The sequence below is a fragment of the Rhipicephalus microplus genome, chromosome 3 (genome assembly GCF_043290135.1).
Source record: "Rhipicephalus microplus isolate Deutch F79 chromosome 3, USDA_Rmic, whole genome shotgun sequence".
Lineage (NCBI taxonomy): Eukaryota > Metazoa > Arthropoda > Arachnida > Ixodida > Ixodidae > Rhipicephalus > Rhipicephalus microplus.
This window is the reverse complement of record NC_134702.1, coordinates 135,388,591-135,407,006: the sequence shown is the minus strand read 5'-3', so window position 1 is coordinate 135,407,006 and position 18,416 is coordinate 135,388,591. Positions and strand designations below refer to the sequence as shown.

At 45.2% G+C, this 18,416-nt stretch overlaps 2 protein-coding genes and 1 long non-coding RNA gene across 6 annotated transcripts in view; 2 read left to right on the top strand and 1 right to left on the bottom strand.

The window, feature by feature from the left end:
* LOC119171479 (tumor protein p63-regulated gene 1-like protein) overlaps positions 1–11,587 on the bottom strand; it is a 54,791-nt gene extending 43,204 nt beyond the window's left edge. For 2 of the 4 annotated variants that reach the window (XM_075890284.1, XM_037422283.2), the window contains exons 1-2: positions 11,327–11,587; positions 2,089–2,219 (exon numbers count right to left, since the gene is read on the bottom strand). In XM_075890284.1, coding sequence (XP_075746399.1) covers positions 2,089–2,219; positions 11,327–11,552 — 357 coding nt within the window. In that variant the 5' untranslated portion in view covers positions 11,553–11,587. Of the gene's footprint in view, positions 1–2,088; positions 2,220–10,226; positions 11,285–11,326 lie in introns of those variants that run through there. The other 2 variants (XM_075890283.1, XM_075890285.1) reach the window with 2 other exon arrangements.
* On the top strand, positions 5,086–7,673 carry LOC142803940 (uncharacterized). The gene is made up of 2 exons (XR_012894378.1): positions 5,086–5,303; positions 5,376–7,673. It is a non-coding gene; the product is annotated as an uncharacterized LOC142803940 (long non-coding RNA).
* Positions 11,588–12,231: 644 nt separating the features above from the next.
* On the top strand, positions 12,232–14,135 carry LOC119159949 (TNF receptor-associated factor 5). Its single transcript, XM_037412737.2, has one exon. The coding sequence runs from the start codon at positions 12,517–12,519 to the stop codon at positions 13,792–13,794; it is 1,278 nt and encodes a 425-aa protein (XP_037268634.1). The 5' UTR covers positions 12,232–12,516; the 3' UTR covers positions 13,795–14,135.
* The last annotated feature ends 4,281 nt before the right edge of the window (positions 14,136–18,416 follow it).

Here is an 18,416-nt window from a genome sequence, read left to right as displayed (position 1 = left end):
AGCACGTCAACTAGCGCGCCTTCAAACATTGTCTTCGCAAGAACACAGCAAGAGTCGCTACGATGCCAAGCATATCCCCGTAGAGTTTTCTCCTGGTGACCACGTGTGGCTGTGGACTCCTGTTCGTAGAAAAGGATCGTACCGGAAGTTTTTAGCAAACTATTCCGGCCCATTCGTGATAGTCACTTGTCTCAGTGACTTGAATTACGTTGTCGCCCGAGTCACAGCCAATAACCGGCGTTCGCGCACTACGCAAGTTGTTCACGTAGCCCGCCTCAAACAGTACCATCATAGGCCTATTTAACTCGCTCAGCGAGCTTCGTCTGCCGCCAGGGGAAATGAAACGAAGATGTGCGAGCCTACGGGGCGCGGAAGAAGAAGAAGAGTAGTGGAGCGGCGCCTGGACTGTGTGGTTAGGTGGAAGCGTTCTTGGCCTGTCTCAGAAGTACGCTGCTATTTCACAACGCCTTTTCACCTCATCTGTAAATAAATACAGTCACTCGTAACAATATGAACGCTTAACCAAATCAAAGACGGGTCGACACATCCTTGAGTCGCTGGGCATCAGATATCACGCTCAGCAAGGAGAAAAGGTGGAGGTCCCTGCCTCAGTCTGCAACCGCTTTATCGTTCCGCCGATTCCTAGGAATATGCACCCGACGCACCGCATCGGACGACGTAACGAGCGTGCTAGACAGCTTCAAAAGAAGTTTTGTAACAGTACGGACGTGGTATACGTAGACACCGCGAGATATGGAGAAGAGAGAAGAGCCCTCGCAACTGAGCTCGTTGACCATCAGGGCAAATGCCTCGCGAGTGCCACGGTGACGACGGGATACGCGGAGGCAGCCGAACAAGCCGCGATAGCCTTAGCCCTCGCCGCAGCGCCGCATGCAGAGATTGTGATAAGCAACTCGCAGGCGGCAGTACGCAGTTTCGCGCGCGGCCGTATCTCGCGGGAAGCGGCATGCATCCTTCAAATGTGCGGAGATGGAGACTCAAGGTCGCGCTCACAACCCCACACCCCAACGGTTTTTTCCTATGGACCCCGTCACACACCACTATTCCGCTCGCAGGGAACGAGGCGGCCCACACCCCGGCTCGAGGTCTCACTCGCCGAGCCGCGGCCCACTACGTGGCCGCCGCCTCTGACTCCGAGAGTGGGGTGATGCATCTGCTGGATCAGGACACTTTGATAGGCACGCAGCAACAAGATTCAGAATGGTCATGGGGTGATCGTCTTACAACGTTCTGTGACATCACCCAGCACTATGGTGTCGAAAGGCGTAGGTTCCCGCTACCGCACGAGAAATTAAACAAGCTTTACTCCAAACCCACTCCTACCCTAGCACGGTCGTTCTACGCCACCTCCACCCAAACCTATACCACACCGATATGTGTAAAGCGTGCGGGCACAGAGCAACGCTGAACCACATGCTCTGGGAATGTGCCGGAGACGACAGTCGTGAAAACGCTACCAATCTCGCGATGCGCCTATAGCGGCCGTCAATACCAAATCGCAAGGAGCCTCAAGCTTACTCCTTCCTGCCGCCGCCCCGGCTACGGGAGCTGCGGGCGACCTTCTTCAGCAGCATCACTGCCGCTGGGAGGCAGCCCTCCAAAGCCCAAAGCTGAACGACCAACTCTGGGCCGTCCGGCAGGCCGGGGATGCCGTCCGTGTCCAGAGACTACAAGCCGCAACCTAAAGCCACTGAGACCAAATTGCCAGCCCATTGCGTCGAATAAAGTCTTTTCTCTCTCTCTCTGTCCTTGACTCTCCTGCCTGTAACACCTACAGTTCAGGAGAGAAGTTTTTTCAGGATGGGAGGAGGGGAGTTCGATCACCCTTTGTACAGGCTCATGCGTGCTTATGTGTACACACACACAAATAATTAGGTTGCTGGAAAGAAGCAATTTAACACACCCCCCCAACCCACCCTGTACTACAGCCTCGCTTTGCCACACCTGCACCCGTTCACACAACGAATACTTTTTGCATGCCTTCAACCTAAACTGTGACAATTATATCCTCGCCATAGACTTTAACGTGTCTGTGTACTTAGATGCAAATACTATAGCAGCACTCACCCGCACTGAGAAGTATTCCTTGGTCTCTTCCTCTGACAGCTCTCGTGAAAACTGCCGCGCAATGCTCGACGACGATGCGGTGGATACATTTTCAGCAGCGCTACCAGAATTCCCATCCAGGCTGCCTGCGTCTGATAAGAGAGATCAGAATAGACATGTCAGACAGTGCCTCAGATGGTTAAACAATTAAATAATGATGCAAGGACAAAAAGAAAGACACCACAACACAAAGGCATTGTGTTGCCACACTCCTACTTTCACTATTTGTAGCCTGCCTTGAGATGTACCAACATAACATTTTTAACAGTCTTTTTGTTTTTGCATTAAATAAGCTTACAGAACATCAAAGCCCTAGGAAAGACACCAGCATATCTCAGAACGAACAATAAATTTGCTCTAATTTGACTGAAAGTTGATTTTTGTTGACACAAACTCTTTGCATCAATTTCATTCGTAGCTCTGAAGTATTTAGATAATGTGTACAGTGCAAACGGATTGGAAGCACACAATCCAGAGCTAAATATTGCATGCTTATTTATTTTCACCATGTTCAGCAAGTTTCATATGAGTTTTGTTACCGCTGAAACACTTACAAAACAATTAGCGGCCAGACTTGATGACAGATGAGAGACATGATGCAGTTATTACAATCAATTAGATATAATAGTCCTTATACAAAAGTTTTTGATGTCGCATTCAATTTGTGAGCACAGTACACATGCAGTAGTGCATATTTTATTAATGTTGCCCAACACTTTGAAATGCATGTTCTTATTGACTTCTTGTATCTGGTATATAGTACCTAATAAATATCTCTTCTTTTAATGAGACTTACATTGCTTGTTTTCCTCTACTATCATGACGCATTCGATTTTGCACATGTACACTGCTAAACCGCTGCAATGTATTTAAGCACTCACAGACATTCACTTACCTGAAGGACCCCAATGCTGCTTGAGATTACAATTTCACGATTCACTGACTTAGTTTTAATGATGCGACAAAAGGGTCTTCCACAATGTACTAAGTACTAACAGTGCAAATGTCCAAGGACAATTGGAGAACAAAATATTTCATAGAGCAATTTTAAAACAAAAAAGCTAGACATGCCCGACTACAGTGACAATGAGAAGTAGATTTGATGCGAACAGCTCACCCCACAAATCAAGACCCAAAATCAGAATGATGGACGAACGACTTGCTCAAAAGTGAGTAGAGCTTTCGCCAGCCATTCGCATGAACCACTGAGAAATTACTGAGACAAGGACAAGGAAAAGATATGTCCCGTCATGTAAATGTTGGCTCAAGTGGCATTCCCTGTTTGTTTCATCAAATTAAGCCTCTATCTTGCTCTAGGCTTCTTGCTATTGATCAACAGCCTTTACAGACTACATAGGAGTGCCTGCTTTTTGTGACAAGAAACCAGAGTAATCCAACTGCAGTTTAAAACTTGTTGAAAACTTATCGACACTAAAACCTCGAAAAGAAGCAAACACAGGAGCACTGACCAGAAATAAAGCAGGTTTTAAAGCAAAAAGAAAGAAACATGTTTATCAAACTGCAAATATTCGCTCACGATGATGAAAAGCCGCAACCAGCCGACTGTCGCATACGAGTTAAAAAGGCACAGCTGTAAGGACGTCCTTTTTGCACATTGTGGGGCTTGAAAAAATAGATAAAAGAAAATCTAATTTTATAGGAGCTGCAGGCATGGCAGTTCTGTCAGCAGGGCAATAACAAGCCAAACGTTTGCCTGTTTAATATTTTTCCTTTGAAGTTTCAATGGCTTCGCGACTCTGTCAACTCATAACAACAAAATAATTTTAATGAGTGCAACAAATCCCGACATTTAACACAAGTACAAAAAACCTAGTTATCTTGGTGTATCTAAGAAAGAACTAAGAGCTTGGAAATCACAAAAGACAGAGTAAGAGAAATGTCTGAAGGCCATCTTGAAGTCCCACGCAGAAAAAGTGAACACTTGAGAATTTATTCCTTAGAATATACAGCCCCGCCAAGGACGTAGTAGCTAAGGTGCTTGGCTGCTGACCCGCAGGTCACAGGATCAAATCCTCGCTGCGGCGGCTGTATTTTAAATGGAGGTGAAAATGCTGTAGGCCCGTATACTCAAATTTGGGTGCAATCAATCAGTTAATCTGAGATTATACATAGCAGCACCACAATAGGATTTCCAGGCATGACTGCTCTGGATTAATTTTTACACATATTTTTGCACGAACTGCAAAAATTGGCATGTCGTTACATTTAAAATTCATCGAAATATGGACACTGCCATGACTGGGAATCCCACCCATATTTTCACACTTTCAAGAACATAGACACTAGGCTACCATGGCTGGTAGAGAAATTCGTGCATTCATGGCCATCAAACGCCCCTATGGCAAATGAACGACATGAGTAACAGGTATACATCAACGAAAAATCACTGATTGCTTTCCACATTGGCTTCAATTTCATGGGACATTTTTTTTTTTTTTTCATGCTAAGGTAATGAACCTGTCAGAAAGACAAAGAGAAAAAGCAGAAGGGGCACACATGAGAACTCTCTTTTGTCCTTCATCCTGTTGAGTGGTTCATTCGTTAAAGGGAAGCTGAAGCACTTATCTAAAAAACATTACTTCGGAGCATGTAAAGAGGGTTTGATCCCTCCTTAATTCGAGAAGCGATGCGAGTTCTCAAAAGGGAATGCACATAGCCCTTTTCCGAGGAAAAGGTAGAGGCTGTGGCCACCGGGCTTCTTGAGATGACGTCATTCTCGGTATGCCGCGTCATTTGCAACTGCAGCACTGCTGAAGCGTGGCCTCCTCGATTGGTTCCGAAAACGTCACGTCATGTATTAATCACAGAGGCCATGTTTGAAGATAAGAAAGAATGCTTGCTCACGAAGCACTCGGAACATGAAACACGCTTCTTGCTTTGCTTAGGAAATATGAGCAGAGGGTGAAGGAGCATATGCTTTGTTTCACCATCATTTACTTAGCAGCAGCGGCAGCAAGCCGTGAACATCGTCTCAAAAACTGCTCTTTTTGCAGTGTCGTCTACGTCCGGACCCGCAGTGAACGGAGTGCAAGAAGTGTTTCGCCGGACCGCTTCTGCGAATTTCACGTGGATCTGCCCTTGGGACGAGGATTCACCCGCAAGTCGTCTCTGCACATGCGCATCTAGCCAGCTCGGCACAAGAAAAGCGGAGCACGGTGACCCGCCCACCACTTAGCAGCAGCGGCAGCAAGCCGTGAACATCGTCTCAAAAACTGCTCTTTTTGCAGTGTCGTCTACGTCCGGACCCGCAGTGAACGGAGTGCAAGAAGTGTTTCGCCGGACCGCTTCTGCGAATTTCACGTGGATCTGCCCTTGGGACGAGGATTCACCCGCAAGTCGTCTCTGCACATGCGCATCTAGCCAGCTCGGCACAAGAAAAGCGGAGCACGGTGACCCGCCCACCACTTAGCAGCAGCGGCAGCAAGCCGTGAACATCGTCTCAAAAACTGCTCTTTTTGCAGGTTAGTGTTACTGTGTTCAATAATATTCAGTTGCAATAGTATTTCTACTGCTGCTGCTGTCGCTGCTGCTGCTATTGGTTTTGCTTGTGTACCGCTGGGCACCGTATTGTGGTTGCATAGCTACACTTGAAACAATGTCTCTTTCTTGTAACACATGTAATCTGCTCATCTCTCCTGACGAGCCCTTTGTGGAATGTTGTAAGTGCGAGAACGGTTATCACTTTGGAAAATGCGCTGGCCTAACAGAAAAGTCGTTCAAGGCAAAGAACGAGGCCGCAAAGAAATCATGGCAGTGTCCGTCGTGTAGAAGTGCTAGTGGTGGCAACATGTGCAGTAAAGACAGTAATGATTCTGAAACAGAAATTAAGCTTGCCCTCATGTCAATTAACCAGAAGTTAGAACGGCTGATGCCCCTGACAAAAAAAGTTGAAAGCATTGAAGAGTCTCTTACCTTCATATCTACAAAGTTCGATGAATTTGAGCAAAAGTTCTGCCATCAAGAAGCCGATTTAAAAGACATAAAAAAAAAGGTGTCTGAGCTTGAAAAAAAAGATGACCTAAATCAAGTAACCTGTGCCCAACTTGAAAAAGAGATGCATGACCTTGAATTTAGAAGCAGGCAGCTAAACTTGGAACTGCATGGTATTAGAGAAGTAGCAAATGAGAATCTTATGGTCACATTAAATGACGTAGCTGACAAACTTCAAGTGCCTCACTTAATGGAATCGGATGTTGCGAATGTTCATCGAATTCCTGCAAAACATGGCAAGGTGCCAGGCATCATTGTCCGCTTTACAAAGCAAGCGATAAGGGACCAGTGGATCAGGAATAAAAAGAACCTTAAGGATAGCCACCCACCAATTTTCATGCAAGAAAATCTGACACGCCGCAATAGAGAACTGCTCCAAGCAACGAAAGAATGCGCCAAAGATAAAGGCTACAAGTTTGTTTGGTATCTCAACGGAAAAGTTCTCGTTCGGAAAAGCGAGGGAGTGAATGCTGTGCATGTGAAGGGAAAGAGCGACTTAGAGCACCTATAGTGCTTCACGTTGAATGCTTTGTTTTCTTTTGAAATGTAATCACGATGGAGCACATGAGTTATTTTCTTCCGAGTGATCTTAATAAAATTACTTCATGTACTACTAAGCCAACATCGTTTAAAGCCATTCACTTAAATGTACGCTCTGTAAAAAACAAGACCATGTGTTTGGAGGAATTTTTCGGTGAATTTTCATTTACTTTTTCTTTGGTCATGCTCACTGAAACTTGGAGCACCAATGATTCTGACACCTTTACGATGACTCACTATAAAACTTATTCTCTGAACCGCTCCAGCCAGCGAGGAGGTGGAGTTGCTTTGCTGGTGTCTAACAATATAGAATGCGATAAGCTGGACTCGTACTCTCTGATTACTGATGATTTTGAAATCATATCAGTCTGTACTGGTCAGTTCGTGTTTTCGGTGTGCTATCGTCCCCCTAAGGGAAATGCGCTCAAGTTTTTCCAGTTTTACGATAATTTCCTTTCATTTATAACGGACAGTAAATACACATTAATAGCTGGTGGGGATTTTAATATTGATTTGTTGAAGGATAATTATTTTGCTATGAATTTTAACACAACTCTGGCTTCGAACGGATTCGTTAACCTTATAAAAATTCCAACAAGGGTTACACCAGAGGGTGCGTCTCTTCTTGATCTGCTTATTACGAACTCATCTCAACCAATAGCTGCAACAGGTGTAATAACATGCGCAATCAGCGACCACCTTCCGGTGTTCTTAAGTATAAATAAGATTCCAGCGGTAAAGTACTGGCAAGAAAAAGCTGCATATCAGCGTATAACAAACCAAACCCTGAGTTTATTTTACAACTCAATAACACAAGTTCAGTGGGATGGCACCGGCCTTTCAAATGATGCAAATGAGGCCTACGATAAGTTTCTCTACGTATTCAAGCAGCTTTATCATTCCTGCTTCCCACTAAAAGTGCGCGGATTAAAACGCAAAACGCGCAAACCTTGGGTAACTATTGAATTACGCGAAGAAATTAAAACGAAAGATAAGCTGTTCAAAGTATTCTTAAATACGCGTTCAGCTGATGACCTCAAGGTATTTAAGAAATACAGGAATAGGCTAACAAAAAAATTGCGTAAGGCACGAGCGGAATACTACTCTACCTTACTTGAAGTTAAAAACGGTCGCCATGATTTGCTGTGGTCAAGATTAAATCTCTTACTTAGACGGGAGCAACCACAGGCTTCCCTACGTATGTTAAAGCTAAATGATAAAGATATATCTGGAGTAGAACTGGCGGAAGTTTTCAACAACTTTTTTACAACTCTCGCCCATAACAGTCCGTCCGATGATTCTAATAAATACATTAATTCTTTTAATAATGATACAATATTCCTGAGCCCTGTTACAACAGAAGAAGTTATAGCAGTGTTACAAAACCTTAAAAACAGTCATAGCTGTGACATAGATGGCATTCAAGTGAGACCTGTGAAACATGTTGCCGCCGTCATTGCGCCTACTCTTGCAGACATATTTAACCTATGTTTAGATACCGGTACATTTCCTAAACAAATGCAAGTTGCTAAAGTAACGGTTCTATATAAGAAAGGAGATCGCAATGATTTAGGTAATTATAGACCAGTATCCATACTTCCAATATTTTCGAAAGTTTTTGAGAAAGTGTTATATACTAGGTTGTATAATTTTATTAATAAACATAGCCTACTATCACCAAATCAATTTGGGTTTTGTAAAAATAAATCTGCTGAACTAGCACTACTCGAACAAAAGGAATATATATTAACACAGTTTGAAAAGAAAGCCTTCGTTATTGGTATCTTCGTAGATTTCTCGAAGGCGTTTGATCTTGTCAATCACACTATACTCCTGCAAAACTTAGAATGTTATGGTATTCGTGGACAGGCGCAGTTGCTCCTGAAATCATATCTATCGCATAGAAAACAGGCTGTTTGCATTGACAACATAAAATCTGAACTAAAGTCTGTTACCTGTGGCGTTCCACAGGGCAGTATATTAGGACCATTGCTTTTTAATATGTATCTTAACGACATTTGCAATATCAACACCACTGCTAAATTTATCATCTATGCTGATGATACTAGCATCTTTTTTACTGGAAATAATCTTGATATCCTTGTTCGGGATTGCAATGATACCATGAGTGAGCTACAAAAATGGTCAGAATCCAAGTGCATGCGTATCAATGAGAAGAAAACACAAGCTGTCGTATTCCGCCCTAAAAATAAACCAGTTCCTTTTTCCTTCGGCATTAAACTGAACTCACGATGTATAGATGTGGTTGAACAATTTAAGTGCCTCGGAGTGGTTTTTTCCTCCTCCATGTCTTGGGAACAGCATGTGGATCACATTTCAACGAAACTGGCTCAAATAACTGGGATCGTAGGCAGGCTCAAATACGTTCTCCCAAAACCAATAAAACTACTATTGTACAATTCCCTTTTTTACTCTTATTTAAACTATTGCCACTTAGTCTGGGGCACGACTACTCCTGGCTGTCTTCAGCGTATCTACATTCTGCAAAAGAGATTCCTTCGTCATGTTCATAATGTACCTTGGCACTCGCCCAGTGCAGATCTCTTTTTGCAAAGTAATGTAATAAAGATCGAGAACTTGTACAAATTCCGTTTGAGTGTCAGGTTTCAACTCGAAACTCTAAAAAATATAAACCATCTACGATACCTTGCCGATTTGCATGCACGAAAAATGACATTTATGACAAGGCATGGAGAGTCTTGGGTTGTGCCGACACCCAGAATAAACTTAGGTCGACAACGCCTGCAATTTACTCTTCCTTCCCTTCTAAATTCATATTTACATAGTGGTTTTGATCTCTTCAGTTCGTCAAAGAATACTTTGCGTGCCATGTACGTTAATATGTAAGCTTAGTTTTTTTTTTTTTTTTTTTTTTTTACTCTATTTTATAATATCTTTTAGAGTCTCTTTTGTATTTGTCGATTATTGTTTATTTGCCATTACACTATGTTAATACTGTTGTTTAATGAACATTGCTGTGAAGCTGCTGCTAAGCAAAAGGGTGTCGCGGCTTTGTCAAGCTGTCTCTGACAGCTTTTTCTGCGCCTCCACTGTCTGTACCCCTACAAGGCAGAAATAAAGAATTTGAATCATTTTGCAGCCAAGCTGGTCACGTCTCATCAAAAAGCGATTGTTAAGAACACGAAATCTATGGAGTCCCCTGTACTATCGTACCTAAACTGTCTCGAGACTCTACATCTGCACTTGGCTGAGTGTAAGCGACACTCAGCTAAACCGAACGCAATACGCACCTAATGAGCGGCTCTGGGCCACAGGAAATGAAGGTGAAGTATGTTTTGACCCCCACACTTTCGGAGCGCTTATTTCACGTGTTCTGGAACTCCTGCTGCTGCAACTACGGAAAAATGATGAAATTGTGGACAATAATTTCGATCCTTCCTAAACATGGTGTTTGATTGAATTCAGAACTCCTTCAGTTTCCCCTAAGGGCTATGCACAAACTGGACCATATGCTCAATGCAAACCTTAATGTAAGTTTTTTATAACTTCAAGCCTCAATATCTTACGCTGAACTGCTTCCTCGTTGGATTTAGCTCTTGTAACTTGAGTAGGACACTGAATCCGCAAACACTCTGATAGAACATAGGTAGCGGTCACAGCAGCTGACACACATCGCGAAGGAAGAGGGGGGTCGCTTCTTTGCAGAGCGACAATCGGCTGCTTGAAACCACCTGCGCGCTGACAGCGTTTGCTCAAAGCACGCATATGGAGAGGAGTCCAGCGCACGAGGAAAACATGAGATGCTGACGCCGTGCGCATTGCGGAAAATGCTGCGCCGGCAGCCGACGCGGCGGATATGGTGCGGCGCTAAATCAGCGAAACAATCACTGGCTCGATACTTTATCCGTGACGTCGAGGCACGGTATGCTGAATGTGGACGCCATTACTGAGTAGTCTCATCGAGACGGCCTTCAAGCGCGGTAAGCAAATGTGAATGGTTGCACGCCGCAGTGCCTGAAAGATCAGCCGATGCAATCAATTATTGTCAATTTAAATCCCAGGAATTTACGGGGCAACAACACAATATATAACTGCAAATGGCTACGGTTTCACATGACACATTGGGGTTCTTTAACGTACCTCTGTACGTTAAAGTGGTCACTTTGCATTTACGCCAATCTACATGCGGCTGCCGACAACGGAACTCGAACCCACGTCCCTGAGTTTAGCGGCGCTACACTCGTGCCGATAGGCTGCAACGGCGGGTGCTAATACGATCTCCACGCACCAAGAACACTGAAGACAGTGCAAGCAATCTGCCTGAGTGGTGTAGCAACCAAACTCTAGCCCAAAGCGCGCTGCTGCTTTGAACGGCAAGCACAACACTGATACTGCGGCTATCTCCGCTGCACGGCAGCTCGCGTTTTAGCTGGCCAGTTTCTAGAGATTCGTTACTCGGGCGCTTTTCCCTAGCCAAGCTTCAAAGCTACTGAGATACTGCGACAAGGGAAAGCGAAAGTTGCCTAGTGCGCATAGCGATCCCACTAACTGTCCAAACCACAATAAAGTGTGGTAGGATGGGAAATATGCGAAATGGCTGCGGAACGCTACGAGTTAGGCTTGGCACTCAATTCTGCGAGCTATGGGCAAATAAATCGAATCTAACCTGCTCGACAACGGCTGGAGCCTAGGCACGAAACATCGACGCCGCGCTGGTCTGCCGGTGGCTGCATCGGAGATACGGCGTCGGTCGTTTCTTGACTCAGCGAGAGCGTCATGCCTCTGAAGTCCGCTTCCTGGAAGTCCTCCAGACGTTCCACGTCGCTCAGATCACCTGGACTCAGGACGGTGTTTGCATTTCGGCTGAATTTCGGCAACCCCAGTCCAGCCATTGCGTGCAGACGGGCCTTGAATTGCTTGTTGTTGGCCTATCTCAGATTGGATTGGCTTCCAATGGATTGCTTTAATATAGTTGCGCCTTTCTTCAATCTTTCAAAACTTTTACTGACACCAGCTATAACCACTGCGACAAACAACTTGAATAATTTCTTCATAACTTTAAAGTTTACGTGTTTTTTTTTCATTTGATGTTTTAAGAACTGCAAGGCAGGGTGAAGTACGCAGTACATTGGTTTCGTTTTGGAGACTGTGTTTCGGGAGCACGAGCATTGTGCCTTTGTCCTTTCTCGTAGTTCTAAAGAAAACTGCAGGAAGTTCTTGAGCTAAATCGCTACTTCAAAATCAATACATGGTGAAATTCGCAAGTGCACATAAGCCTCCGAAAAATGGCAGAGTACGTCGTGCACGAAACAGGGTGCTTTGCCGCGTTGTTTTCTTGTTGCTGCAGTGAAGCCATTCTGTTTTCTACGCTGCAAGGTCCCAGCTTCAATCATGTTAACTTCTATTGTGTTTTCCTAGCAAATTAAACCTCTTCAATAATGGTTGAGCCTGCACGCATCAGGAAAGAACGTACGTACATAATGAATAGACAACTTCATGATGATGATTTCGTCGCGCATGTGGTGTTTGGTCCCGCTCGAGGCGCGTTGGCCATGATCAGGGCAATTTTCACGTTCCCTTGGGGGTAAAACTGGAGCTTTTGGTGTTCCGGGTGACTGCGCTGTCACAGGCACTCACAAAAAGTGTGCCGGTCGGGATTAGGGAAATCACGAAGCGTTTTCTGAAAAGAGAATGAAGACGGCGTTGCAGCGCGCCCAGCTCGTGGGGGCTGGAACGTGGCGCATTCGGTGTCCATCGGTAAGAGCGAGGCGGACCTCGTCGTTCTTTCCGGACCACCGGCGCAGTTGACGACGCTCAGAGCGAACCTCGAGATCAGCGGGTACACCACGCGTCAACATGACGGCGAGCCGCTTCTTAACGGGCTTTCCCTTCGTGGGGGAATACACGAGCATCGAGTTCCAGCAGGAGGTGCCCATCTACCGCATCTGCTCGCTCTGTGGTGCGGTGCCCTCGGAGTTGTACCTGACCAAGTGCTCGCACTTCTTCTGCCCAAAGTGCTTCGGCAAGCTGCGTGAAGACGACGACACGTTCGTCTGTCCCTTTGACAACGAGCGTAGCATGCAAGACCAGGTGTACCATGATACGACTTCCGCCGACATTCTGAAAGGTTTCCGCGTCGCCTGCCCGAACAAAGCCAACGGCTGTGACCACGTCGGTCCCCTCAACGGCCTCAAGGAGCATCTGAGTGGTTGCGGTCACCAAAGCGTCCAATGCGCCGTCTGCATGAAGGAGATGAAGCACCAGGATGTTGCGGCACACCTGAAGCTGGAGTGCTCGCGCAGCCTGCAGCAGCAGCCCAGCGCCATTCCGCAGCAGCAAGAGGCCGGCGAGGGCTCCGGCGTGGCGGGCTTTGCTGGACGGGCCGATGACGGCACGCTGATCTTCACGGGTGCCGAGGCCTGCCAGATCAGCGAAGTGCGTGAGAAGCTGGACGACGTGTGTCGCGAGGTGAAGTGGCTCAAGGAGAACTTTGCTGAGCTCGAGGCGATCCGGAGCACAGTAAGGGCTGTTCAGGACACTGTCAAGAATGAGATGAAGAAGATGCGTGAGGACTCGGCCATTGCGAACAAGCGGATCGTGACCAAGATAGAGAAGATCCAGAGCTACCTGAAAGGCCGAATAGACAGCATAGAGGATCGTTTCCGGTCCAGCAAGTTTGCCTGGCAAGTCAACAACTTTTCCAAGATCAAGGAGCAGGTGCTCGAGGGCAAGTCAAAGTCCTTCTTCAGCGATGACTTCTACGTGGGGATTCAGGGCTACAAGATGTACCTGGGTGGACACTTTGCAGAGAAGGACGAAAAGGGTAACATTTGCCTCAGCGTGTACGTGTACATCACCAAGGGGCCCTACGATCCAACGCTGCAATGGCCTTACAGGAGGCGCAGTACGTTCGTAATTGTGGACCAGAAGAACAACACATACCACAAGATTGCCGAGATTGTGCCCGAGGATCTGGGAAAAGAACTGGAACACTGCTTTCTACGCCCCAAGGACGGTGAGAACGAGGGCATCGGCTACACGGCCATCATGACACTCGACGACATTGAGAACCCGGAAAACGGCTACGTGGTCAACGACTCGTTCATCATCACTTTCATCACCTGCGAAGCTTAAAGCCTCACTCTGAACCAAAGGACAGCTGTATTGCTGCCGATGTATGTCCTCTGATGCCCATACAAATGTGCAGGGCATTGGCACATTGATGGGCGTCTGGACTACAGCGGCTTTGCGGTAACCATCGACAGCAGTCTTGAAAACACCACCAGAGCACGTGATGGAGCTACCATGCCCGTGGACGACGCGACTGGCTGTCTACTGTTTCACACAAGACTTTTTTACTTCTAACACAAAAGAAAAAAATCTCTTGAACCACAGCTTTCTTTTTTTTTCCAGGCTTGTACATGCATGTCGTTGCATGTGGCCTCTCAAGTCTAAATAAAGTCTTCTACTAGGGTCTCGTGGTTTGTTAAAATCTAGCATACGATTTGCATAGCATGTTTGCGTGTCCCAAACGATGATTGGTAAGATTTTATGGAAGGTGGTAACCGATCAAGAAAATAAAGGTACATCGTAAGCAACTAAACGGACAACAGATTACGAGAAGGGCTTTTACGTGAGTGGTGCAGTTTTCTGTGGCAAAAACTACCACGTAATATAAGTTGTCCAGCTGCTGAGTGCAATGTAGTGATGACATTCCGTTTTACAGCGAAAACTGTAATAGTGATCACTACAACTAAAAAAGCTGCTATGCGATCACGAGGGTTGCGTGCGGTGCCGCAGTTGTCCGCCACTGCCACCGCAGTCCACACGAAATAAGAAAATCGCACGAAACTTCGTAGTAAAAACATAACTGTTACAGCAGAAATTAGACCGGCGTCCCCCGTGTGCGAGCCCAGCACTTTTCCACACAGCCACGCCGGTGCCTGAAACTCCGTAGCAAACCTGTCTGGCAGATGTCGCGAAACGAATTGCTTTAGTATGAGCAATAAAGTGTCTCAGAACAGCAAAGGAGCAACCAAGCGTCATACAATGCGAATTGCGTAACGTGTGGGTCGTCCAATGCCCCAACCCATTACAAAAGCTTGTTCTTGATCACACATCAACTGTGGCGCATACCCACTTCAGGCAAAATTCTTCCTGTAAGTTTTGTACGGTAAGGAAAGCGGACCTTGACCACATTATGTGGCAATGTCGAAATAACTGCCCTCCCCCGGGCCTTCGTAAACAAATAAGTAGTCAGGAGCTGTGGGAGGTTGCCATGCGCAGCTACAACCCCGACCTTCAGGAGGATATCCTGAGGTGGGCTGAGGTGGCAGAAGAGGCCTACCGCGAGTAGGATCGCTTGCCTTCTCGCAGCTCCTTTCCCTTAAGATGGGATAAATAGAGTTGTTTCTCTCTCTCTCTCTCTCTTCGTCATCAGCCACTGCATAAAAAATTGCACAAAACTCATTCCAATTGTGTAGCAGATACCACGGTTCTCCGAAGAATGACGAAGGATAGCATAGTGAATGCCGGGCTATTACACAAAAATTATGATTATTTATGGCATAGTGAGCACCCAGCAGGAGTGCTTGTAGCAGTTACCTAAATTGTGTTTTGAATAGAAAAGGCTCTCAAAGGCCGCTCTTCCGGCTTTCGCTGTGGCTGGGCTGAGCGTTTCGCGAAGGGCTGTTTTTTTTTTTTTAAGAGGTTATGGTCCTTAAAGGTTGACCAGCAATACGTGGCTCATACAGGCTAGTTCTCGTTTCAATATTTAGACTTATCTTTGTCATTGTTGCCTCGACATACTTGGTGTGTTATGTCATATGAAGACACCACACCGCTTATTGAATGACAAGCGTTTCTTAGCGAACTGCAGGTCGGTCTGTCCATCTATAGCTCTGTCCGATAAGGAGATAACATTTTTAGACAGTAGCAGATATCGTAGGAGCTAAGTAAGCACTCGAAAGCACAGTAGGCCTTGGTAGGGCTGAGCTGACGTACATAGATTTTATCGGTTTTGTTATTTTGGTCCGTGATTTGGTCTTATCGTATGTGCCATGACGCCGTTTCATCTGAAAGTATACAATGCATAGTTTTCCGAATAAATTTTCAGTTGGCAGTAAGCGTTGTCCCTGTCTTTCTGTCCGTGTCTAAGTAGTGCGCTCTCATTTTAAAACAGTCATGAATCACCAACTCACCCAATCAACCATATTGATGAACTGCAGGTACTTTGAACGTATCTATCTATCTATCTATCTATCTATCTATCTATCTATCTATCTATCTATCTATCTATCTATCTATCTATCTATCTATCTATCTATCTATCTATCTATCTATCTATCTATCTATCTGTCTGTCTATCTATCTATCTATCTATCTATCTATCTATCTATCTATCTATCTATCTATCTATCTATCTATCTATCTATCTATCTATCTATCTATCTATCTATCTATCTATCTATCTATCTATCTGTCTGTCTGTCTATCTGTCTATCTATCTATCTATCTGTCTGTCTGTCTGTCTGTCTGTCTGTCTGTCTGTCTGTCTGTCTGTCTGTCTGTCTGTCTATCTATCTATCTATCTATCTATCTATCTATCTATCTATCTATCTATCTATCTATCTATCTATCTATCTATCTATCTATCTATGCTTACGCCTTAACTTGGCGTGAACCAAAATTAGCATGGGAGAGTGAGATGGTTTGACTAATATGACGCGCTGTTCAAGGCGTGAATAACATCAAAATCCCGTCACGTACCTCGTCAAACCCTTCCCGCCAGAACGTTGCGCATACCCACGGGCGGGTATGTGCCGCTGGTGTGCGGGTATGTGCCACAGGTGATTGACACTTAGTATCTATACCCAGGAACGACGTGAACACACATGGGCAATTTTGGTTACCGCGTAAGCGGTAAGAAATACCCGACATCGGTAGCGTCCACCCAACGAAGACATTGAATAAATGTCAGTAAAAAAAAAACTGACATAGTCAGCGTTGACACCCCCCGCCCCCTACGAATGCAAATAATAAATTTCAGGGTCATAGCAGGAATCCAACGCAAGCATCCTGCGTGGCAGCCAAGCATTTTATCACAAAGCAACGCCAGGTCTCGCAACTACTTTTCAAATAGACCCTAATATTCGTGAAACGTGAATAGTGGTTGCAGGGAAGCCTACCTTATAAACATTGCATATCTGCTCCTTGGATACAGCCGTCACGTCGGGTTAACGTCAATCGTGATTAGGTGTCATGCGCTGAAGTTAATTTATGTAGCAGTGTCCAGGGCCAGCATTTTCGCGAGCATCAGTGCTTCATACCAGCTTCTGGGGTTGCTAGGCATGTTCCAGTTGATATCGTTGCGCAAGTGCAAACAACTGGTTATATAAACATCTGCAACTCTTCTACGTATGTCTATGGGCGCTACATTTGTACATATATTTAGCGTCATTTCATGACGTTTCACCCGATAAATAAAATTGCAACATGGTCACCTTCCCTCCGTTTGCTTCGCATAACGTGGAATTTCCTGGTACGGGGGACCTGCCGAAATTTTTAAAACTTGAGATTGACCAAAATTAGTATTGGAGCGTAAGAGGATTCGATCGGAGCATAATTTAGTGTTGAAGCGTAAGAGCGTCAGAGAACCTGGCGGGTAATGTAGGACATGAAAAACGTGAAAAACCCGTCTTGTACATTGCCAAACCCAATCCTCCCGACCAGTGCGGCACGTACACGTGTACCATGGGCCGTGGTATGTGGCCGTGCGTCACTGTTTATTGAGTGTTCATATGTACTCAGAAACGGCGAAAACAGACATCGGTAACCTAAATTCGAGAGCATAAGAAAAAACTGGCATCAGCAGCGTTGACCCGACGAGTGTAAAAAAATATATATATCAAGGCACCAGCAGGAATCGAACCCAAATAATCATTATACGTGGCAGTCAAGTATTCCACCCCAGAGTCACGCCAGGTCTTGAAACAATTTCGAGAAAAAGCCGTGTGCAAGCGTATGCTATCGGTGAAACGTCAATTGTGGTTGCAGAATGCAGGTAAATAGATCGACAATTGTCCAGAACATGAAATTAGATGACTGTGCGGATGGAAAGATTGTCCCTCATAGTGACTCAAACCAACCCTGTCTTTCTCTTGAGGAATGGAGTTATATTTCTATTTCTTTATTGAAAATTGTTAAATAGCCTGTGGTGCTACCTGATGGGAGAAACTTCAATTATTCGATGTTCCCTCTCATGTGACCGTAAACTAGTGTACGCGGTCAACAATTTTCCTATTTACTTCTATATCGAAATATTGTTTGCTTCTATAGCAAAAATATTACTCTGTAAAAAGGTACCTATAGGTTTGCATTAGTAGTAAACATTAAAATGGAGCTGCCTTCGCATGACGTAATAATCCCATTTCCGGGTCACTAAGATTTTGAAGTGATGTCTTTTTTTCTACCTACAATTTGTCTCAAAAATGACGCGTCTCCAAAAAGGCTACCGGGATCGCTATCACTTCTAAGCATTGCTGGATGAAAGGGCTCATCATTGTTCAGAACCTTTCAGATCCTTTCAGATCGAGAAATAATGCTCATCAATTAACCGCATGTTTTTAGGATTGACCACTGCAGCTACGAACACTACGAAGAGTAAGCTTCATGTCACGCCGGAAAAAATGGGTCGCAAAAAATCAGTTGTTGGTCCCTTGGTATTCACCTCCGAGCAACCCTGTGCTCCTTCACTT

What these genes read in the sequence shown, in the direction of transcription:
- LOC119159949 (XM_037412737.2), top strand. Translation starts at nt 12,517, where the DNA reads ATGACGGCGAGCCGCTTCTTAACGGGCTTTCCCTTCGTGGGGGAATAC.